Source organism: Ruditapes philippinarum, unplaced genomic scaffold (genome assembly GCF_026571515.1).
Source record: "Ruditapes philippinarum isolate M1 unplaced genomic scaffold, ASM2657151v2 ctg2392_1_1_1_1, whole genome shotgun sequence".
Taxonomy (NCBI): domain Eukaryota; kingdom Metazoa; phylum Mollusca; class Bivalvia; order Venerida; family Veneridae; genus Ruditapes; species Ruditapes philippinarum.
In genome coordinates this window covers 33,483-59,446 of record NW_026866450.1, presented here as the reverse complement: position 1 = coordinate 59,446, position 25,964 = coordinate 33,483, and the positions used below count along the sequence as shown (strand labels likewise).

The 25,964-nt window shown below is 32.0% G+C and overlaps 1 protein-coding gene across 1 annotated transcript; it reads right to left on the bottom strand.

Moving 5' to 3' along the window:
* Positions 1-1,252: 1,252 nt before the first annotated feature.
* On the bottom strand, positions 1,253-25,964 carry LOC132732512 (probable methyltransferase-like protein 24). Its single transcript, XM_060718957.1, has 6 exons — positions 25,755-25,964; positions 12,129-12,253; positions 11,423-11,551; positions 3,440-3,514; positions 2,964-3,126; positions 1,253-1,786 (listed from the first exon to the last, which is right to left on the bottom strand). Exons 1-6 carry the CDS (start codon positions 25,869-25,871, stop codon positions 1,430-1,432), a joined length of 966 nt encoding a protein of 321 aa, XP_060574940.1. The 5' UTR covers positions 25,872-25,964; the 3' UTR covers positions 1,253-1,429.

Here is a 25,964-nt window from a genome sequence, read left to right as displayed (position 1 = left end):
GGTTAAGTGTTAAGGATTTAAAAGTGATAGATTTCGAAACAGATTTATTTTATTTAACCTTAAAATTCCGTATTTTTACGTGTGAATGTTACTCTCTACAGTTTATTATGGTATTATGTAAAGGAAAAAATAGAAAATGAATGAAAGTATCGTATTGTACAATTTGAATATTTTGTCTTTATTATAAGAACTGGTTTACTTTCCCTTACGCATTGTTACTTTGCCCCGCATCCGAGACAAAATATAACCACCTAATTACTCCTCATTAAACAAAACACAAACATGCACACGCACATCTTCGCACGGCTTTCAATATGCTCATTTTATATTGTGCTTTAAAGATATACTATGCTCAAATTGCATATTTGAAAATATTTGTAATTGCCACACAGTCTCTTTGTTAATATGAAATATAAAATGTTGTAACTTCACAAAGAGTATATAATTGTGTTTAAATTCTAAACATATAGGTGGTTACTATATGAATATATATAGTGTCATTAAAAAAGGCAGTTATTTTTAGAAAAGGCCTATTTTACTTTATTTGTAATAGGGCACACAGCCTCCAAAAGATAATTTATTCATCTTTTGTTTAAATTGGACATATTCGGTTAAATTACATAGATTTTTTTATACATTTCTATGATAAAAAATAGTTTTCGCAACGAAGAGCATAGTATATCTTTAAACCATGGTCAAACTACAGTTAAAACAAATCTTCGAAAGGCGTACGATTTAAAGTCCCGACAGAGTCCTGCAAAGTATACTTTGATTTCATCATGTTAAAACACCTGAAAAACTAATATGAGAAATCTAACAATGTCTACTATGCATGCATGTATGTTCTCCGTTGTCCTAAATATGGTCCTGCACTTTCCAAATAGACTTAATGTCTTTCTTGTTATGAATCTAGGTAGGACCGACCAATCGTTGACATACGTCCTCCTGTATCCTCCTGTAAAACGTGCGTCGTTTATATATATGTTGTTCTTAGTAATGGCATGCCTCTGTGTTACATACATGTAGTGTTGTCTTAACGTATATTTGTGCTGAGAATGCGATGACCTAACCTTTAAACATGTTTGTAAAGTGAGAATTGCAAAATGAACTAATTTTTAGTCAATTTAAAGATGCAACCGAAATTAATTTGGAATTAAAACCGGAAATATTCACATAACACTCAGAAACTGCAACGTGTTTTATGTGAAAATATGAAAAGTTTTTTATGCAGGAAAGATAGACAATAAGTTTAAGTTATAGCATTAAGGTCTATGAATATAACGTATGTTTTCTGAAGCAGCATATTTTAAAGCGGAACAAATTAAGTAAGTATATATATATAATAAGTGTCTACTATTTTTTAATAGTTTTTTGATAAAATGGTCGAAGGAATATTGTAATGGTTTTCAGGATTGCATGTTATTTTCCTTTAATTATATATATTTACTAATGATATTTCTATCAGTGTATTAATCGATTTTTTAGGTTTTTGTATATGATACATTCCCCAGCCTGCGATTGGCTCCGATTTAAAAATCCTAAAGCCGTTGTCATACAGATTTCTCAAGACTTTAAGTTGATTGGCAATTGTCACATTGCCCCAGGTACTGTTTGTATATCTATAATCAACAACACGGTTGCCACTCCATACATGCTTAAAGCTAAATCCAAAATGAATTTCTAAACAAATTTGTCTCACATATCTAAGGTCACGTGATTGTATGACGTCAGGTAACACTTTCCATTCAAATCCTTCAATATCAATCTTCAAGATATCAATATATCTCTGAAATAAAATTAATGTCTGATATAAAATTTCTGATGTATTTAAAGAATTGTAAACGAGACAGTGAACACTTATTTTCTGATCACAAGGTAGAAAATTTTCAGCTCATTGTAAGACACGTCATGGCCCGAGGTTAAATAGAAATTCTTTATGCTTAAACTCGGATCTTAGGTAATAAATTGGTCGGATTATGCCACAGAATGTTCACCGACCAATGAAAATACTGAGATTTGAGACCGAACTTAAAATAATTGTATTACAGCGAGTCAAAAGTTTCTGTATTCCATTTTTTAAGAAACAGTGCTACGGATATTAAAGTTTAATTGTAAGGGAAACATCTGATTCACAGACGCGCAATTACACACAACTTCATATTTGAGGTCAAACTTTGTTCCAACTTGACCAATGTAAGCACTCCTTCAATTGGAATTACATGTATATATCCTATCTAGCTTTCCACTGCCCCTAAGAGCGTAGCGGAAACGCAAAATCTGGTTTTAATGAATAAGTTACAGGTTAGCCATATTGGATTGCGGAAGCATCTCTAGGTGTCAGCCTATTGTACATAGTTATAAAGTTATAACATGCTTACTTCTTCAATGATCTTTGGCATCGGCCATTTTTGTTGGAATTTACGTCGCACCAACATAGTATTTCAGCTTAACTGCCGTGGGAAGACTTAAGGTGTCCCTACGTGTGTAATTTAAGGCACGAGCGGGGACCTTAGTAGAACCACCAACGTTCCGTACGCCAGCTTCCACACAAAAAGAATACAAAGTTTCGAGCCTACAACCGTGAAGAGCAAGTCGTTTGAAGCCAACTAGCAATCACGTCATTGCGCAATAGTTAGTACCCGAAAATACAAATAACATTAATGATAATGCTATAGTACAATAGCGATACAAAATGCTTTGTCATGTATATGGCATCGCTAGGTCAGCCTTTGGAACATGATATATTAGATATCTTTATTAAATATAAATATAACTATATTTCCCTTTCTGATGAGCACTTCGTGTCCATTATAATTCTGTCAGAGACAGCGATCTAAGGTAAGTAAATGAATATGTATTTAGATATAAATGTGATCGAAAAAATCTTTTGAGCTTGATTGTCATTTCATGCCCGTATTATATAAATGGAAAAGAAGAAAGGTAAGTTAAATAACATCACAAACCTTTTCATGACGTAATGATCGTCTAACAGATGAAAGTCTTTTCATTTGCCAAGTTGTAAAGTCTTTTAAACTTTCGGGTGCCGGGATTGTAATATCGTTATCTGAAAGTCCAATGAGGTGAAAGTTAACGCCCTTTGGTATCTGTACACCATTTGTTGAATGGCTGAAAATAGTAAAGGGCTGATAATTCATGAAATCAAGATCGAATTGCCTATGACGATCAATACAAAACATGAGTCTTTAGCGTATTATTCTACAAAGTTGTTCCCCTTGTCAGATTAAAAATAAACTTTTGTCTCTTTGTTTAATTTTCTTAGGCCTATTCTTATCTAATGATGAATTTAAGTTTTGGAGAAGCTTTGTTCCTAAAATATCAAATGGAGCAATTTAATTTTTTTATTATCACCAAGTAATACTTTATATTATATAGCAATTTGATAAATAATTAAGAAAGGATCCGTATGTCAAAACTTTACCTTGGGTCAAAGGTATGAATTTCACATTTGAAATCCTTCCAAATCGAATTTTCAAATTCAAAATGAAACTCTGAACTGGAAAGAGAAAAAAAACAGCCATAACTTATTCAGGGCTGGGAATCAAAACTGCGTCGTATCATACAAAATGTAAACAAACGCCGCCATCTTGGAGCGAAAAATGTATGTTTTTGTTTATAACTCTTTTTGTTGGAAATGACTGAAAACAAGATATATGTATTAACACGCTACACTATTTTCCGCTTCGTTCGGTATATGTTGCTTGCACAACTATTTTGTAACACAAAAGTTATAGCGAACTTGCAACTCGAAGCGGGGCAGAATTTTTATGAAAATGTGTGGATACGACGCAGTTCATATTGCTTTATCTATCGTTTTTTCCTTCAAATCAATTATATACTCGTTTTCAGAGTTCACCATAAACGTCAAAACATAATTTTGCATCATTTACTAAACTTTCATTTAAAAGAGATGTTTATTTGCCAAGAAAATAATGATTTTTACGAAATGATACGACGCAGTTGAAAATAAAATATGATACGACGCAGTTGTATTTTCATTGCAGGCTGAATATTGGTTAAACTATTTAAATTGTGTGCTAGGTATGCCAATAACGTCATACAACATTTCTTGTTTACAACTTAAGTCAAAAGCAGAGGTCACTCATTGGTTTCATAAAAATGGAAATGTAATACAATTCTATTAAGGCTGCATTTTTCGGTCGCATTTTAGTACTAATCATAATCATCTACAAATTCCGAAAAGCTGTATCAAATGCAATATACATTGAAACACGTGATCGCACACCCATATGACAACGTGTTCTAGTGTTGCCTTAGCATGCTAATAAACTTGTTCACGTGAGTTCGAAATGGGAGTGATTACTATTTTTGATACAAAATTCAATATTCCAGTGTAACCTCCACTGGACCCTGTATTAATCAGGAATGACTTTTTTCTTAAAAAAAGAGAAAAAATTACAAATTTTGAAAAGGTCTCTCGCTATCGGGAATGCGCAAATTGCATGCCTACCGTTGTTACTTGTAATGAGCAATAATTTCCGTCAATTCCGTTATTACTTTTGTCTTTTACGTGCCAATTTTATTGTATTCATTTTCTGAATAATCGACGAGGACAGATGAGCTTTATTATTTGAAACTGAACATTAGATTTTTAAAATAATATTATAAATGGTTAAGCTACAATATATTTTTGCAAGTAGGTTATGCGTTCCGTTTAGTCATTTTATGTTCAGCGCCGCGGAACTTTACCCCTGCGTTTCTTTATCGCCGATGAGGAAATGTCTACGGAATGTATTTTCTATACTTGCTCTTGAGTATCATTCTTCTCCATCAAAAAACTATTTATTTTGTAAAAAAGGTGTCCGTTTTGCAAAGGTATTTTACGCTATGCACCGATAAATTTGATACAGATATAGGCAGACATGATCTTTCAACAGTATTGAAGAATTATTAAGTTTTCACAATATTGAACAATATTGAACAGAACATGTCAGATTATCTTATCGAATTTTCAACAGACTAGAGACATGACATCTTAACACACCTTCATACTAAAGTGTGATTTTTATTTGATAATGAATTGCCTGAAAACTTAAACAAAAATTTTTCAGAAAATGACTTCACAGAGGATGACCCCCTGTTTACATTGAAAATTTCTCTGCTATTACGCAATACCGAAATAATAAATTTAATTTTTATTCTCTTTATAATTATTTCAAATATTTATAATCTTAAAACTTCACGTCAGAAGTTAATAAAAAAGCTGCTTATTTGTACAGCTGACGTTAACAAATTTTGTTGAAAAAACAAATCAGACAGGTGTGTCCGACCGAGGCCGAGCTGTTTATGTTTACTGAATTCAAATCACTTGAACTGAACTGGTATGAATTCGAAAACCACCAGGGACTTTTTATTCTTTTGTGTGGAAAACCTATCAAGCTAGTTTCAAAATGTCGACGGTTCTCTGCAGGTACAACATTTTGCCTGAAATAATGCACAGAGGCGCACCTGAGGTCCTCGCCCCTAGTAAAGCTAATGTGTAGAGTGAAAGTTTGAAAAGAAACCACAAAAAGCAGTCAATACCCAGAACATGCAGAACCACAGTTAACTTAGAGCGTAGCTAGCCAAAATGAATTTAAGTTAATAGATTTCTACATTTTTTTTGCGAAACAAATTAGGGATAATATTGAACATACAGGAAAATATAAGAAATTATTTCAGATATTATGATCAATAAGGTAACTGAAAAGTAGCTTCCGCAATGTAAACTTTCAAATTAAATGTTATATTGGATATGACACATTGTATTCTAAATAATCAACAGAACATTGCTTTACACCGCAAATGATCTGGGTTTTTATCTAGCGCAAGTGATTATTCCATAAAATAGAAATATATTGCCAAACGTATCCCTGTTGAAAAGACTGCCAAAAATACAACTGCGTCGTATCATATTTTATTTTCAACTGCGTCGTATCATTTCGTAAAAATCATTATTTTCTTAGAAAATAAACATCTCTTTTTAATAAAATTTTAGTAAATGATGCAAAATTATATTTCGAAGTGTATGGTGAACTCTGAAACAAATATATAATTGATTTGAAGGAAAAAACGATAGATAAAGCAATATGAACTGCGTCGTATCCACACATTTTCATAAAAATTCTGCCTCGCTTCGAGTTGCAAGTTCGCTATAACTTTTGTTTTACAAAATAGTTGTGCAAGCAACATATACCGAACGAAGCGGAAAATAGTGTAGCGTGTTAATACATATATCTTGTTTTCAGTCATTTCCAACAAAAAGAGTTATAAACAAAAACATACGTTTTTCGTTCCAAGATGGCGGCGTTTGTTTACATTTTGTAGGATACGACGCAGTTTTGATTCCCAGCCCTGTTATTGGATTGGTTGACATCACACTCTTTGTTTCGTATAGTTACACTATAGGCTAGCCCATAAACGTCCCTTGCCTCGGTAGTGCATACACATGTAGATAGTTCCCGATTTTTTCAATAGTTACCTCCCTTGCCAAATGTGGCAACCATTTTTTGGGAGGGGGGGGGGAGGGTATTGGTGTCCGTATTTCGTCTGATTAAATGTAGCTCATATAATTAACGCTAAGCTTAAGGATCTGACGGACACCAATAGGGGGTCATCAAATTTATTCAAACAATTTTCCCCCTGGCAAAAATCAACAAAATTTGTTTACGGCAATATTTTGATGCTTGGTCTAATGCCTATCTGTACAGGACGGTTTGGTTGCATGGCTAAAAATAGCTTTCCCGGGAAATTCGAATCACAATGAAGGCAAAATAAATACGGAGGCAAGCAGATCTGCATGCAAGAAATAACTTAAGTATATCTGAACTTTTGTCAGATTGACATTTCATTCAGTATTATTGACAGTATGAAAACAATCAATATAAATAGCTGATTAAGGTGATTTGTCAAATTCTTTTGTACATAAGAAGGAACATATTACTATAGCAGCAATATATTAAAGATTTTTATCAGGTTTCATGAAAATGATGTCATTATGAGAGATTTCAATCTTATATTCATCTTATATTAAAGATCCTGTGTGTTGTAATAAAGTTTGTTACCACACTTAAGTGAAATTTTATATAATTATGTATATAATTATGTTTCTAAAACAATTTTCAAACATCGAAGAATATGTAAAGTATGTCCTGCAAATATGTGTCCACATTATATGTGATCATTTGAATAAATGCATTTATTTCTTATTGACAAAAATGACTTAGACTTTATAGAAAATAAAGTTTTAATTACCTCTCTTTATTAACATGAAAATGTAATTTTTGAAATATCTTTACAAATAATGCTTGTTGGAACTTACAATATTGATAAATTTTCATTTGAGGATCATATCGAGGGTTCAAAGGTAAAAGGTAATAACTGCCATTTTCAAGATTTCGAGAAAAACGCAAAAAACATATTTTTTTAATACAACTTTATTTTCCGTAATATTGTTATAACAATTTTGATTCTCCCATATTTGTTGACTACATTAGATCATATTTTGTTTAGTTTACATTGCTTGGTGCTGATAAAACACTGTAATTATAGTTTGTTTTAAAGTTCTAAGATCAAAATAATATCATTTTACAGAAGTAAAAGGTAATAAATGTACTTAGATCCTGTCAAGACTACAAGTTTGAGCGGTAAAAGGTAATAACTGCACTTACGACCTTTTACTTCTGCAGGTTTAGCAATAAAAGTTAGAGATAAACTGTGGTAAAAGTTATAAGTGCAGTTATAGCCTTGTTCCTCTGAAAAAATTTAGATGTTGCAGTAATTGTTACTGTTGCAAATTTATCAATTATGTCCTTACTTTGAAGAACCTTACGTAATGTAATTAACACAATGCACATTAATACTCGTACACAAAATTAACACTTTTCATTCATAGAAATATGAAATATGTACCTGCTCAATATTTAGATTCTACAGAAATAAATTAATAACTAAAAAGTTTACGAAAATACGCACTCAAATCTAAGTTTACAAATTTCATTTATTTTGAATGTTCTCTGGTATATAATCGAACTGAAGTCAAACAGACCCCAGACATCAGCAATTAAGGATATTAGTGACCCATATCATAGTTAAGTAAATAAAGACTACTGTTTCATGTCACAAAATGTGAATGTTTGTCATTAATTATTCTATGACCTCCACTCATCTTCTTCACTCTCACTAACAGAAGGCACTGAAAGTTTGTCTTTTATAGATTTGCTGCATGGCATTGACTCATAGTATGATTCGCACTCCTTCGGAATTGTTCCAGAGGCAACAAGTGACATCAAATCAGCTTTTGCAGCAGATATTGGAAGCTTCTCTGTATAAGCCTTTCGTGGAGCCTTAAGAGACTTTTCTTTGCTTCTGTTCTTCTTCTGCATTAACCTAACTGCCTTGAACTCACTAACCACAAAACCATAGCTCACAACAATACTGTATTTTTGTCTTTATCTATCTCCAGTCATTACGTCATTTGATAATGTCACATGTTTAGTAGCAAAACAAAACTACATATAGATGTTATTTTATCAGGAAAAAAAGAAGAATGAAACCATTTAATTATTCTAAAAACATTATTAAAAGCAGGATAAAACAAATACATGGTTGATGTCGGGCTGGAGAAGGTTTATCCGGTTCACTGCAAAAGTGAATCTTGGCTTGCTAAAGCTCGCCAAGATACACTTTCTAGCTCACCGGATAAGCCTTATCCATCCCTAAATCAACCATGTATTTTATATATATTCAGCCAATTAACACGTTCACCATCAACATCGATTTTCATTGAGCCAAAGTTTTGTTCTTTGTACAACTTGTAATCTAGTATGTCATTGTATTTCATTAGAACGACAATATATGGTTGCTTCCGGCGTTGGTATGATATAACTGTTTCCCACTGCGATGGAACACGAACTATTGTAAGGCTTTTTGCATGCTTGATAGATGCATGTAAGGAATTTGCATTCCATTAATGAATGGCCAATTTCAAGAAATGTGTGGTTTTACCATTGATGTGAGGTATCTTGGACACAGTGAACTAAGCAACTTGCAACAAACTGATTGCAATTCTGTCCTCCACATGCATTACTATATAATGTCACTTCTTCAATACCAGATGTCTTACTCGCAACAGAGGTTACATACAAGTACACAAAAGTTCCTACTTTGCACGAGCCTGGTTTCCACATGTGTCTCATCCAACAGATAACAAGTCCCGTTACCATTTCCCAGTTCATAGAATGACAAATTGCAACAACACAGTTTTCTTTTGTAACGAAGATCACCAATTAAACTGAGTGGTGTCTTCAAAATAGCCTGGATATCAAATGCCGACACAGAAAACTTTGGATCTTTCTTTGTGCGTTTTTTTTTTGGCTGATTTTTCCATTCTAGCACTGTCTTTTTTTCTTTTTGGTCACTTGGTGTACTTGATATTTTGCTTTTGTTGCCTCATCTAGTCTATCTTCTATTCTCAAAGTGTCATACAGATTGCAGAGTGGACATTGATCTTTCTTAGGACGGAAGAAAAAAGTTATATTCTGTACTAAAAATGATTCTGTACACAGCCTCTGAAACACAGTTTCTATTTTGTCCTTTGCATTTTTATCCCCCGCCGATGGAATCGGGAGGGGGATATAGTTTTGGCGTTGTCCGTCCGTCCGTCCTTCCGTCCGTCCGTCCATCCGTCCGTCCGAATTTGTTTCCGGAGTAGTTCTCTGCAACTAATGGCTGGAATTCAACGAAACTTTATGGGAATGTTGATCAGCATGTGAAGTTGTGCACCTGGGTATTTTCGTCTGGATATTTTTAGTATTTTTAGAGTTATTGCCCTTGACTTAGAATTTCGTTTCCGGAGTAGTTCTCTGCAACTAATGGCTGGAATTCAACGAAACTTTATGGGAATGTTGATCAGCATGTGAAGTTGTGCACCTGGGTATTTTTCGTCTGGATATATTTAGTATTTTTAGAGCTATTGCCCTTGACTTAGTAAAATTTTGTAATTTTTAACTTGTGTCGCATGTAACTCAAAAAGTATTTGACCTAGAGTCATGAAACTTTACAGGAATGTTGATCAGTATGTGTAGTTGTGCACCTGGGTATTTTCGTCTGGATATTTTTAGTATTTTTTAGAGTTATTGCCTTGACTTAGTAAAATTTTGCAATTTTCAACTTGTGTCGCATGTAACTCAAAAAGTATTTGACCTAGAGTCATGATACTTTACAGGAATGTTGATCAGCATGTGTAGTTGTGCACCTGGGTATTTTGGTCTGGATTTATTTAGTATTTTTAGAGTTATTGCCCTTGACTTAGAAAATGTTTATACAGTGAGTATATTCGTTTTATATTTAAATCTTGCGTTAGATACTTCCTGTTGGGGTCTTCGTGTGTAGTGTGATTCAACAGTCGGAAAGCTTTCGTTGTGTTTCTTTACAAATGATCTGTGATATTCCGTGGTTTTATTTCCAGGCACAGCTTTCTTGTCATTTCCAACATATAACCCTGCCACTTTGTGCTTAACTGCGTTTACAACTGTTTTGGAACCGACATCGATAGTTTTTAGTAACAAAGTGACCCCTCGGAAGCATTAATCACAACAAAATTACATAAAAATTGCAGAGTCGGTTTGATTGAGTCTGTACATGAGAGATAATGAATAAGTGCAACATCCCTCACGCCCTCTTTTCTACCTGTGTGAAAAACGAATTCGAAATAGTTCTTTGTTTTGTTCTCTGTTTAGATACATTCTCTGGTTCTTTATTGGCAACATGGAAACAAATGAATTGCCTCTGACTTATGTAATCACCCATTGACCAGTATGTACTGAATATTTTCTGTCTTTCATATTCGGTTATATTCTCGCTGCATTTAATTCTAAAAGATAAATTTCGTGGGAAAAGAGATAACAGATAGTGCCTGTGAACTGTATGAATGCAGCATTCTGTCAGGGGAAAAAGGTGATAAAATCAGTTATAACCTTTTTCCACTACAGATTCTTCACAACATGTGGAACAACAAGTAAACAACAGGTAATAAGTACACTTAGAACCTTTTACCCCTAAATAATTTGTAGAAAAGAAGTTATTACAAAATACTTTTTAATTTTTTGCCCTTATAAGGATTGAATATTTATATAATATTTTCGTCAGACATGAAGGACAATAAGTACATTATAAAAAACATAAAAAGTCAATTTCGGCAAAAGTGGCAGTTATAACCTTTTACCTTTGAACCCTCGATATTTATGATATAAAACCATATAAAATTAGTTACAGGATCTTTATTAAGCATATGATGTGTTGGAAACGACCCTCAAAATGGCGGCCAGGGGAGGCAATAATTGCTATAGCAAATGTGAAAAGCATCTATTGATTATCTAATTAACTTCTAGCAAAATATTCTTACCCAAACGAGTAGACAAGGCAAGAACCTCGAACTTTTTGAAAATAGTCTAAACAGATGTTCTTGCCAAATGTATCAAGAGATCCAGCTCTGCTTATATTACAACATCTAATTTGTTGTCTTGTTACATATCTGAAATATTTTTATTACAGGTAAAACATACGCGTGACAAATTTATATAAATAGCACATACGTTTGTGGGTAACAACAGTACATCATCCTAAGGAAAATAGTGTTACCCGAGGGGCATCAACGAGGGTAACAGAATTTCTATGAGGGGCATTATTTGTGCTGTTACTTTAAAACTTGTGTTATTTATTTTATTACCCGAACAAATACTTCATTGGAACACTGTGTCTATGGGGTTTCATTTTCCAGACTTTTGCTGTGAAAAAAGTACTGATACCTTTGTAACAATACATTACATAAATACATAATTATTAGTTACAAAGTAATCAAATAGTGAGTGATAATAATATGAAGTGTGGGCAGACTGCACAACTGGTATGCAGGCCGATTACATTTATTAAAACATTGTCCCCGGTGAATGTGATTTATAAATTGTTCTTTTGACTACTTATTGGACCAATGAGATTGCAGCTTTATTTAGATCATATAACAATATATGTTACAGAAGTGTATGCATTAATTTACTTGTAAAAGCAGTGGATATTTACAGCTATGAAAGTGTTATGAAAGTTTAGAGAACCTTGAAAAAACATCATACAACGTGTCTGTATCCATTTCGTCAATAATTGTATCGTCCGGTAATAAGAAATGTACACTTCCGTTGCAAAATCTTCTCCTTTCACTTAATTCTTTCACTTTGATTGTCTGTCAGAAAATATAATTATTGTAAATGTAGTACGTGTATTTATATACAAAGAGGATTTTCAAGTTTTTTATCAATACAGAATTTATTTTCATCGAGTGCCACAAGAAGAAAATATATCCTGTATTTATAGAAAAAAAACTTGAATTTTCTGTTTATTATTCAGTACGTTTTTGTTTTGACATTACAATTTGAAAGAATTTCCCTAAACATTTATGTACTGGCAGGATTTAGAAGAAAGTAGTCCTGCAAGACACCAGTGAAAATACGGAAAATATGTTTCACTGCAGTGAAAAAAAAATTACGGTGAAATACGGTAAATGAAAATATGCATTTTATTTCATAAAGATTTCTCTATCATGCATCTATAAGTATATAATACATTTATTTATTTATTTATTTACTTCGTTATTTATTTATTTATTTATTTTTCATTTATTTATTTTTCATTTATTTATTTATTTATTTATTTATTTATTTATTTATTTATTTATATATTTATTTATTTATTTATTTATTTATTAAACTTAAAGTCCGAACGACAAATATGTAAGATGTTATGTGTGACGATACAAATTCCAATTTCTTTGATGCTACTTAAATCCTAAATGTTTTCAAATCAAATCAATTCACATCACGTATATTTGTTTAAGTGATGTTCGTATTATCTACATGTATATATACATTGCTGTTTCAAAATTAGGAATTTTAATATATGTTTCAATAATAATAATAATAATGATAATAATAATAATAATAATTATTATTATTATAATAATTATAATTTTAATAATATTAAAATAATAATAATAGTAATAATAATAATAATTATATTATTAATAATAATAATGATAATAATAATAATAATTATTATTAATATTATTATTATTTTTATTATTATTATTATCATTATATTATTATTATTATACTGCTACTTCTACTACTACTTATAATGATGATAATAATGATAATAAGAATAATATAATGATACTGCTACTGCTACTACTACTACTACAACTGATAATGATAATAATAATGATAAGAACAAGAGCTGTCACTGAAAAGTGACTTATGCCCCCGAAAGGGAGGTATGACATAAAATTAGATATGTAATTGAACATGAGCATGAACAAAATGAAAACCAGAATGATTTAATATTTTCGATTTTCAAATAGCTTGGTAACATATAACAATCCTATGAAGTTTCATTGAAATCCCCGAGCGGTTTTGGAGATGTTGCGTGGATAAGCTTATTTTACTCAAAAGTAGACCATTAGGGGGCCATAACTGTGCAAAAAAATCAGGCAGAAAACCAAGATACTACAACTAGGCATAGTGACAAGAAATCCTGTAAAGTTTCACTGAAATCCCCCATCGCTTTTGGTGACGAAGCACGGAAAGCACGGAAAGCTTATTTCATTCAAAAATAGACCATTTAGGGGCCATAATTGTGCCAATAAAATCAAGCAGAATAACAAGATAGTATGAACAACTAGGCATGGTGACAAACAATCCTGTGAAGTTTAACTGAATTCCCAAGCGGTTTTGGAAATGTATCGTGATCAAGTCTATTTTACCCTAAAATTGACCATTAAGGTCCCATCACTGTGCAAAAAAGGGAAAATCATGATACTATGCACAACTAAGCATGGTGACAAATAATCCTGTGAAGTTTCACTGAAATGCCCCAGCGGTTTTGGAGATGAAGTGCGGACAAAATTATCGGACGGACGAAAGGACGGACGGACACTGCGATTACTATATGACGCCTTTAAGGGGGGGGGGGCATAAAATGAAATAAAAACAGGGCACATTGTTGCAAAATACACCCATCACAAAAGCTTATGACAGAGATGTGGGCATTACAGAGAAAGGAAATATGCTCTGGGCAATATCCCGACAATATCTGGATATTTCATTATCTCTAGTAACCTTGACCTTGCAAATATTAACCTAAATTACAACTGTCACACTGGAAGAAATGATAGTTATCATTTGTGTTACAATCAATCAATAAATGATCACTAAATGATCCCTGAACACATGTTCTGTTTCATCTTAATGTTGAACTCTCTATGTGTCCTTGACCTTGTCCGCAGGGAACTGGATTGTGCGCGCAATATTTAGCCTCAAAATGGTGAACCTTGTGCAAAGTTACATTATATCACCAGATGAATGTAGAAGTTTTGCTCCGAACAATCTTTCTCAATAACATCTAAGTGTAACCTTAGCCTTTAACATAGAGACCTGGTTCGTGTAGGTGACACTGCTTCTCCTAGTGGTGAACATTTCTATGAAGTTTCATTAGAGACCCACCATGCATGTACAAGATATGCTCTGGACAAAATCTCTATATTTTATTATCTTTATTGACCTTAACCTTGCATATATTAATCTAAATTAAATGTATCACACCCGTATAATGACCATTTGTGTTTCAGTCCCTCAAAAAATGATGATATTTGGTGACCTTGTGCCAAGATATATGGCCTGTAGAAGTTTTGCTCCGGACAAGCGTTTTCTGTACGAAATCTGCTTTGGTCATAGTATTTTTTTACAATAGGTTTTGCTCTTAAAGCCAGTTTGCTTTGGTTGATTATGGTCATATAAATACATAATTAGGTAAAGAATTAGACGCTTGTTTTTGGTTGAGTCCATTATGTTTTGTTTAGGGGTGAAATGTGAAACTTAAATTTACAATTTATATGACATTTAATGTTTCCGATAATTTTAATAATTGTTATAATTCTGGAGTTGTTTGAACATATTTTTTTAATTAAGTTGTGATAAAAACGATTAAAGGCATAATTGTAATGGAAAAAAAAACTTAGTCCACAACTTTGTTGATTTGATCACGTGACAATGTAAGCCAATGAAAAAAAAAACATCAACAAACAGGCAGCCATTAACGAAGAGAAAGGGTTTTTTCAGAGCGTACAAATTCGATAATTTAAAAATATACCAACAAGTTTAAACTGTAAGTAATGATTTTTTATGCTTTATTTATATTGCAGATAACTATTTATTTAATGATCTGCTTGATTGTACATTGGCAGTTCGTGTTAGCTAAAATTTAGAATGACTAGGTGACCTAATTTACAAACTGCGGGGGAAAATGGTTGGTTTGTTATTGTTTCTATTTATCTGTGTTTGTTCTATTTGCTTCTGTTTCATTATGTTGTCTGCACTGAAGGTTGTTTATTTTTGATAAAGTGATTTAAAGTAGTAAATAGTATGTGCATTTAAGCCTTCGAAGCACTTTCTCTCGGTAAAGGGTCAACTCGACCCTATACCAACTCGGCTCGGGTCAACTCGGCACAGGCCAACTCGGTCCTCTATTAAAAAGTTATATTAGGATAAAGATTGTTTAGTTAATAAAAAATCAAGGAGTAAGTTATTATAAAATATTCAGAAATACGATCAATTACAAACAGAAATTGAAAATGTTGGCAGTGTACTGATACGTATTGTTGAAGAGATATAAAAACAGTACAATACATGTATATGTTAAATATTGATCCATAAATAAAGTTTTTGGATTGAATTTTTCAATAAATGTTATTGTATTTAACAACTGATTGTTCTTTAATACGACCAATGCTGTTTTTACGATATTTTTTACTGAAAACATCTGAAGTAGACAAAACATGCATATAAATTGTAAATTCTTTCTTTCTCTACAAAATCACATACAAATTGGTATTTTCATCAGTAAAACTTTTCATTATCCTTGAGTAGAGGTATATAAACTTGAAAATGTTAATCAATGAAAGTTATGATGAAAACATATAAAAAGTAGTAAAAGTAATCATTACCAGAAACATATAATTATGGGCCAAGTTGACCCGTAACGAGTTGGAAAAGGGCCGAGCTGACTCGGGGGCCGAGTACGTTTTAGGGCCGAGCTGACCCTGATTCCTTTCTCTCGGGCTTAATGTTCGTTGACTTATTCTGGTAAAACGGTGATTTTTAGTCGATTTAGTAATTTTCTTTACTCTACTGACATGTATGACGATCATGGTAAGGTGCCTAAATGTTGGCATGGTCATTGTAAATATTTCAGGACTTTTCACCGGTGATTTTCCTTCTTATATGACAGATTCCAAGAAAAGGCCTCTTCCCAAAGGAAATTTTCTTTGAACGGATGAAAAAACTAGGTCACAGGAGCTAAAAATAGAGAAACCTTGTTAACACTCTAGTGGTTAATTTTTGTCTCAAGTGTCATCAAACTTGGTCAGGATGCTTGTCTAGGTTATACACCAATAAACATTTTCAATATGATCTAGGTAAATAACCGAGGTATATCGAGTAAAAAATACGAGTTGCTTCCCTTATCTTTGAGTAAAATCGATACCGCTTATGCTAAAACAATACAAAATAAGCCGTTTTTAAACCGATAGTTTCTTGTGATTCAATGTCTGATTTTGAAATGTATTACACCAAGCTTTGGATCTTAGCTTGATCACAGTATAAAGTTCAACACATCTTTTGACTCCAAAGTATTAAAATTAACTCTTACATGTTAACCTAGCATATGTCAACCATTTAACATACGATTTATACAGTGAGATACGCAACACGTTATCTTTACTCGAAAAACTACTCATAAGAATAGCCTGTCGTCTGCTAGTTCTTAAAGTGTTTATCGGTGTATTGCTCGAATGAGTATGAACATGGGTCATCTCAGATGAAAATCTTGGTCACAGGAGCTTAAAATAGAAAAATCTTGTTAACACTCTAGTGGTCACATTTTTGACTCATTGACTCATTTGTCATCAAACTTGGTCAGAATGCTTTTCTAGGTAATTGCTCGAATTAGTTCGAACATGGGTCATCTCGAATGAAAAACTAGGTCACAGGAGCTAAAAATAGACAAATCTTGTAAACACTCTAGTGGCTACTGTTTTGATCAAACCCTCCAAATATCCTGTAAATTGGTCTGAAAGTTTGATTTGATGGTTTCTAGGTAAAGTTCGAATATGGGTCACCTGGGGTCAATAACTAGGTCACACTGCCCAAATATGGAAAAACCTTGTTATAGTGGTCACATTTTTGACGCAATTTTCATCAAACTTAGTCAGGATGCTTGTCTAGGTCGTTGCTCTGATTAATTCGAACATGGGTCTTTTCGGGTGAAAAAGTAGGTCACCGGAGCTAAATATAGAAAAATCTTATTAACACAAGTGGCTACTGTTTTGAGCCAAATACCCTGTAAATTGGTCTGAAAGTTTGTTTTGATGATTTCTAGGTCAAGTTCGAATATGGGTCACCTGGGTAAAAAACTAGGTCACACTGCTCAAATATGGATAATCCTTGTTAACACTCTAGTGGTCACATTTTTGACTCACCCGTCCTGAAAGTTGGTCAGAATGCTTGTCTGGGTAATTGTTTGGCTGAGTTCGATGCGTCAGGTGAGCGATCTAGGGCGATCATGGCCCTCTTGTTTCTGAATGTATTGACACTTATATCTGTGGCTCAGAAGAAAGATGTCAAAATTACCTTTATTGTTCACACTTCAGTACCATGTGTCCCGACAGATATGTACATGATGTGATTTAATTATGTTGAATACTTTGGTATTTTAATTTTTCATTTTTAACATGATAAACAATTTTTTAGCAGCAAATGCTAAAGTTTTGGATATTCTATTGTTTACTCTGCAAATGATTTATATAATCATTATAGCTGGTATATCTGGTCAGGTATTGCACTCTTTAACGCCCAAATTTTCACTGTCAGCATTCTTGAAATAGACATTAAAATATCACCATTTAAATAAATTTGATTACTTATTTATAGAAGAAACATGCAGTTATTGTTCTTAAAAAATGTCTGAGAGATCGGCAACCAATGAACAAAGAATAAAAAACTAAATTAAGCATTTTGTTGGCCGTCTGGGTTTGGGGGGTTTGAAGGGGAGCAGTAGTCCCCCTTATTGCCAAGAAAATTTTGGACATGTGACAGGCTAAAAATGGCCTCAGGTCAATTTAAAGGTAACTAGTAACTGAGGCTGATAAGCCTTTTACTCTATTTCAATTCATTGAGAAGTTGCAGTACTTTGAAATCAGTTTTGATGGGGAAAAAACAATGCATAATAGTGATTTTTGGCAATTTTGAGACGTTCCCCCGTTGCCATGGTAATAGGAAATTTACAATTGAGCATGCTGTTACAGAGGCTATGGTCTTGTCAACATATGTGCCAAGTTTAATCTGAATTGAAGCATTTGTCATAGTTTCATAGCAGTTTGAACTTGTTACAGGAGGCTTTTCAATGAAAACAGCCATTTTTCTCAATATACTCATGGGGTAAAAGGTTATGTTAACCTACACTTATATAATATTCTATTAATCACATATCCTACATTAAGACTGTTTAATCGAAAAGGAATAATTTTTCATTGACACATCTATAGTGTTACATTATGTATTTACAATATGTTTGTATAGGGCATATGATGTCAAATCAAAATATCAAAATGTTTGTTCACACTTAGAAGCACATTCATGAATTTTTTAAGCCTGATTTTATTTAAGCCTAGTCTTTTGATAAAAAAAGTGACAACCCTATGACAAGCTTTCTAGAAAGGACATATATTAAAGGAATTATATTGGCAGATGCCTTTTTAGCAAAGCTTGGGGACTTTAGGAAAATCTGTTATATAAATTGTAAAAACTGTATATCAATAATACATAATTTATAAATTTAACTACTGTACATTTCAGGCACTCCGCCATGCACTTTTGATGTAAAGTACTCCTACCCTTGGGATTATGCCCAACAAGTGCACTATCCCAATCATTCTCAATAGGTTGGTCCAATATATTTAACGACACCAAGAAAGTTCCATGTGTTTGGTGTTTGTGCAGAGGGATCAGGTTAGTTTGCCAATAACATGCTTGACATTATTATTATGTTTTCATGAGCATATTGTAAAAAAAATATTTAAGATTATTATAAAGGTATATTTTTGTAATTTTCTAATGTCAAATGTGTTCCTTTGCCATATATTTTATTATTATTCTTCTATGCCATGGTTTTTTTAGTTGCAAAAGAATATTCAGTTAAAATAATCTAAATTTTGAGTTTAACTTTAAGTACTATTTACATCCGATACAATTTTTTTAAACTTCTAATTTATATGTATTTTAGGACTTCATGGAAGTGTCAGTCTCAACATGCTCTGGGAAGTGAAGAAACAATGCAACAGGTTGCCAGTTCTGTCCTGCAATCATCAAGACATGGTCACAATATCCCATAGCTTATAGATGATCTAAAAAGCTATTGGAAGTCATTTCTTTAGTAAAACCCCTTTAACAGTTATCCAAATACCACCATTTTTGCAAGTGCAATGAAGCCAGGTGTTATAACCTGTAAAGACTATATTAACTCTGAGGAGGTAGAAATGTATCAACTCAAACAAATGCCTTACCTGAAGTAAAGTAATGATGGAGCAAGACAATAGTATTTATTTGAACAAATTGGACAGTTCTTCAAATCTGACATAGCTAAAATACTTTGTGGCCAAAACCAATTGTCCCGAAAACACAAAATATATAAAATGATGTTGGATATTGAAAATAATGTTAAAAAGATGGAAAGAGAAAGAGCAGTTTATTATTCTTAATATAATTGAGGTTCCTATAATATAGTGATCATGTATGGACTGTCATTATTTTCTTCATTTCAAATATAGCTTATGATACAAGTAGAAGTGAGATAATTGTCTTTATGCTTCATAAGATAAGACTGCGAGTGTTGTGTTGCATAACTGCTGCTCTAAGGACTAATGCTATATTAACAAGAATTAGTGTGTGGATCATGGATGTATACATATTGATTATTAGTTTTGGATGTCAGCTTAACAGTTACTCATTTCCATTATGTTTAAAACATTTCATGTAATTGAAATTGAAGTGTAATACAACATTTGCCATGCCACTTCAAGTTATAGAATTGCATTCAACCTATGCATTTTATGAATTGATCAACTGTAATTCTGTCTTTGTATTGATTTCAAGATAAATAAACAGTTTTAGTTGGTTGTGTGGCTATATCTTCAGCTGTGTTCTAGATTGAAAATGACTGCATGAAAATGTGAAGTAATAAGCTTCAGTACTTCTTGTTAAATTTTAAACATTTTATAGTTGTAGAATATAAAAACTACTTTATCTATAACAATGATAGGTCAGTTAATTTTTTATGTTGATATTAGTGTAGAATCACTTTGTAAAATTATCACAAATCCTGAACATTGTTAAAAGAAAATCTAAGAATATTCCATGGTAGCTAGGCAACCAAAATTCCCTTCAGTTAGAAAGGGTTTTTAACAGGAACAACATAATAGAAATACTAAGTATGTATGATCTCATTGTAACTCTACAGTAACTTAATCTCCTATATGCCTGTTAAATTTGGAAATTTAGAGATTTATAACAAAATAATAATTATTCATTGGTTGCTAAGCAACCTAATTATATACAAAGACAGTAAGTAAGAATTCTCTTTATGTCATTTAATAATTAATTATGCTAGTCAATTCAAAGTCCTTACTTTGTTGTGGAACCTCAGTGTAGTTAACACTTGATGTTCCTGAAAATACTTTTATGAAAATATGTTTATATCTTTACAAGTTCAAAACCTACAGTAAAGTGAGTTTAAGGATACTTGATCCAAGAATCATTGTAAAGATTGCATTTGCAGTTTTAATAATTTTATTTTTTGTTTTTGTTATCATGCTGTCATGATATGTTAAGATCTTTCTTTATTCAAATAGCCAGTTGTGCACTTAAAATTTGTAAAATTTAAAAGAAAATTATGAAATATATTGTGGTTGCTTTGCAACACTGATTGATTTTTAGCTCGACTATTCGACACTTATGTTGAAGTTTTTGTGATATACTTCAAATATTTTCAAAGTACATTGACATATGGCTTTGAAACTTTGCACACTTGTTCACCATCATGACCCCAACCTGTAGACAGGAGGAGGTAACTCTATCAAACATTTTAACAGAATTATACCCCTTTTCCGACTTAGAATTTACGTTAAAGTTTTTGTAATACCTCAAATATTTTCAAACTTTGCACACTTTTTCACCAACATGACCCTAGCCTGTAGACAGGAGAAAGTTACTGTATCAAGCATTTTGACAGAATTATGTCCCTTTTTCGACTTAGAATTTACATTTAAGTTTGCATACCACCTCAGATATTTTCATGTTCTATTGACATCTGGCTTTGAAACAAGTTGAAATTTTATACTCTTCTTTTAGAGCATTATAGGACTCTCTCCAAGGCCTATTACTGTAACATGGTTTTAAAGAAAACTTATGCTCTTTTGTTAACTTAGAAAATTTACATTGTCAAGGCTTTTTTACTGTCAAGCACTAAGAATAGTCAAGCGTTGCTGTCCTACCGACAGCTCTTGCTTCTAATTGTTTAGGTATTAAGTAAACTAGTTATACAGCAGATAAATATATTTATTACATTATATGGAAATTAACATTTGATCAAATGCTTATTGGTTATTGTAAACAATAACATACAGAGCAATATATATGGCAAAAATACTGAGTTTATGCTAAAATTAACATGGCGTACTATCACTAGTCAAGTGTACTGACCAATATCTTAAATCTTGAATGGAAAATTATTTAAAAGTAAATAATAGGCATTGTTTGTAATTTTATTGAAAATTAATTTATTTCTGCTGCTTTGTTAGCTGTATTTTGCCAAGAAATGTGTAAACTTACAAAATAAATTTTAAAAAAAAGAATATTCCATAGTTGCTAGGTAACAGAATATAGCTACCTTTATGTTTTATTTGTGTAATCATGTCCTTTATTTGGTACAGCTACCTTTTATGATGTTACACTTTAGTCATATTTCATTTACTGTTGTATTAAACTGTTGTCTGCTGTCACAGTAAATGTCTGTCAGAATGAGGTTAAATAATAAATGAATGATAAATGGACACTCTGTTCAGTTCTTTTAGAGTTGTATTATGATATATCTAAACAGTATTATGACCTGGTAACTCTATAGAAATGCAATAGAACCATTTGGTATTGATTGTTACAAGTGTTATAAAATACACCTTGCACATGACTTTTTACATGAAAAAGCCCAGGAAGAACCCAGGAAGAGGTCCGTTGCTAGGCAACAGAATGTAAATGATGCTTTAATTATGGTGGCTGTATTCCAGAAATATTCTATAAGATTTATAAGCATATAAAAAATGACTTTTTTCACAAAATTCATGTTAGCTTCATAAGTTGTTTTCCCCATGCACCTTTAAACATTACAAATATCCAAGTTTTTTATGTTTATTTTTAATTACTTACTGGGCACCATACACACAAAAATATGTATATCTTTGTCAATAAGAATATTTCTGATATTTCATAGATTCAGAAAATTAAAAAAAAGTGAAAATCCAAAATTTGGTCAAGAAACCCCATTTCTGCATTCCATGCCACTTATGAATAGATAATCATATCTCAAATCTGCGAATGTGATTTACAATGAAATTCTACCTTTAATGTATTAAAAAGGTTTTTAATTTCCTGTAATTTTATTGTGTGATTATGCTTCAAAGCAGTCAATTGACCGTGAATTTTCTTTTCATGTTATGATTTCCTTGAAATCATTTTTCTTATCTGAAGGCGTGCAACTTTAATATGATGATACATTAATTACATTCCATTAAAATGTTTAAAGATATAAGTTAGAGATGCGGTGAAGCGATTAAACTGCAACAAAGCGTCTTGTCCAAGTGATGACTTGTTGAACGAATACTTTATATTTTCTTTTGATATATTAGTAGGCCATATCACTGATCTTTTTAACAGAGTTTTTGATGCAGACTATTTTCCAGAAATACGGTCTGAAGGCTTTATTATACCTCTTCATAAAAAAGGCGATTATACTAATGTTAACAATTATCGTGGCATCACATTACTAAGTAACTTTGGGAAATTATTTATAAGTATCTTGACAAATAGAGTGGAAAATGGTTTGATGATAATAACATTTTGTCAGACGCTCAATTTGGTTTCAGAAAGGGGTGTAGTACAGTAGATCCAATTTTCGTGTTACATAATTTAATAAACCAGATGTTAACTCAAAAATGCGATTACCTTGTGCTTTTATCGACTTAAAAAAGGCGTTTGACTCTGTGAACCGCAATGCATTATGGTATAAATTATTTAATATGGGATTAGATGAGAAGTTACTTAGAACTTTTAAATCAATGTATTCAATTGTTAAGTCGTGTGTTAAACATTGCAATACATTTTCAGAGTTTTTCAATTTATCGGTTGAGCTACGACAAGGCCAAAATAATTCACCCGCCATGTTGGCACTATTTTTAGAAGACCTAGAATTATTTTTACAAAAACTCCGTCGATTGTGGATTGAATATATTTGAAATATGTATAGTAATATTGTTATTCGCTGACGATATGGTAATAATTGGTAACTCGCAAGAGGATTTACAGCAAAGATTAAACTCGTTATTTGAATACTGTAATCTATGGGGCCTAGAGGTAAATACCGCCAAAACTAAAATAGTTGTTTTTCGGAATAGAGGACCAGTACTTCCTCATGAACGTTGGTTTTATGATAATGAAGCTTTGGAAATTGTTGACGATTTTAATTATTTAGGTGTAGTATTTAATTACACTGGGTCCTTTGTACTTCACAATCAATATCTTATAGGTAAAGCTTTGAAAGCAATGAATGTTTTAATATGTAATATTAACAAGTATGAAATATCCCCTTCTGTTTCCTTACAATTATTTGATGCTTTTGTCGGCTCTATCATAAATTATGCTTGTCCAGTCTGGGGATTTACAAAATCTAAAGATATAGAGAGATTACACTTGAAATTTTGCAAGTTAATTCTTGGTGTGAAAATAAGCTCTTGTAATGCAGCAATTTATGGTGAGCTAGGAAGATACCCACTTTATGTTAATCGATATGTTCACATAATAAAATATTGGTTTAAAGTGATACATTCAAGCAATATCATTGTTAAATGTGTGTATATAAATACATTAAATCAGTGTAAAAAAGGAGTGAAAAACTGGGCATATAAAGTAAAAGGAATTTTAGATGAATTTGGTTTTTCTGAGGTGTGGAATTGTCCTGAACTTTATAATCCAAAAGAATTTGTTAATATTTTTAAACAAAGAGTCATTGATGTTTTTAAACAAAAATGGTTTTCAGATATTGTTAATAATAACGTTTTAAATACATTGTATAGACATATCAAGGATAATTTTTCTATGGAATGCTATTTAGATAAAATTAAGTGTATGAAATCAAGACAACAATTAACCCGTCTCAGAATATCTGCGCATAATTTAAGAATAGAATCTGGAAGATATGGTAGAAACAGACTTGAAAGACATGAGCGCATATGTCAACTTTGTAATACACAAGATATTGAAGACGAATTCCATTTTATACTTGTTTGTAATTTGTACCAGGAAATACGCACTAAATTCATTAAAAGATATTATTATAAAAAACCTAGCATGTTTAAATTCATAGAATTACTTCAGTCATGTGAAAAGTCTATATTATTAAATTTATGTAAATTTATTTATTTTGCAAATAGTAAAAGAAAAGATATGTTGATAAGCTTAGGTTATACATAAATGTAATGTTAAAATGTTGTTATTATTTTCATTAATATTGTAAACGTTTAGATTTCGCTAGTAATTTTTATATTAAAATGAGATTATTCTGATATTAAAAATGAGATTATTCTGATATACATTTATTTTATACAAAATCAATTTTTTTTTTCGCAGCAATATATGTTCATTCTCCAATATACTGTAAATCTTTGAATTATATCATGTGTTTATCTATTTATAATATTTGATATGTGTAATGTAACAAGATACTGTATTGTATACGTTACGAAATAAAATTTCTGTTCTGTTCTGTTCTGTTCATATAAAATATCTCATGGCATGTTCATTTTACATTACACCTTTCACGCAGCTAACATAAAAAAGTCTTCACAGAAAGTAGTATGCAATCGTACCTATATTTCATACGAATGTATGTAATATTTTTCTTGTTAAATGACCTCTGAGTGTGAGCTTGACCTTTGATTTGGAGACTTGAATTATGCGCATGACACAGCTTCTCATAGTGGCGAACATTTTATGAAGTTTCATTTAAATCCTCCATGCGCGTAGGAGATATGCTTCGGACAAATTTGGACGCCGACCACCCGCCCGCCAGCTCGTCAGAATTCCCGCACGCCAGAGAAAATTAGGGAAACTATAATAAGACCCATTTTTCAAACGGGCAATTAAAAAAGAAAAATGAATTCGTAATACTCACTCTTGACATATTATAATTATATGGCCGTAAGTAAACGGTTATATGATGGTCACCATTGCTCAGTGGCTCAGGTATTAAAATAAACCTTTTACACTTGACAATATAACCTTGAAAATAACTAATACAATATTAACACGTACCTCGGGTCCTTGATACGCCTCCATTGCAAATGTCAGCACATATAAAATCACAGCTAGTGTACAAATTAATACGCCAACTTTTTGATATTTAGACATATTTGTTTTAAAACTCCACATTGCTTAAACTCCCTTAATATAAATCCATTCAGGTGTCGTTATCTAAAATAGATTGCATGTAATTTATTTCATTCCGCAGATACGCATTTTCGT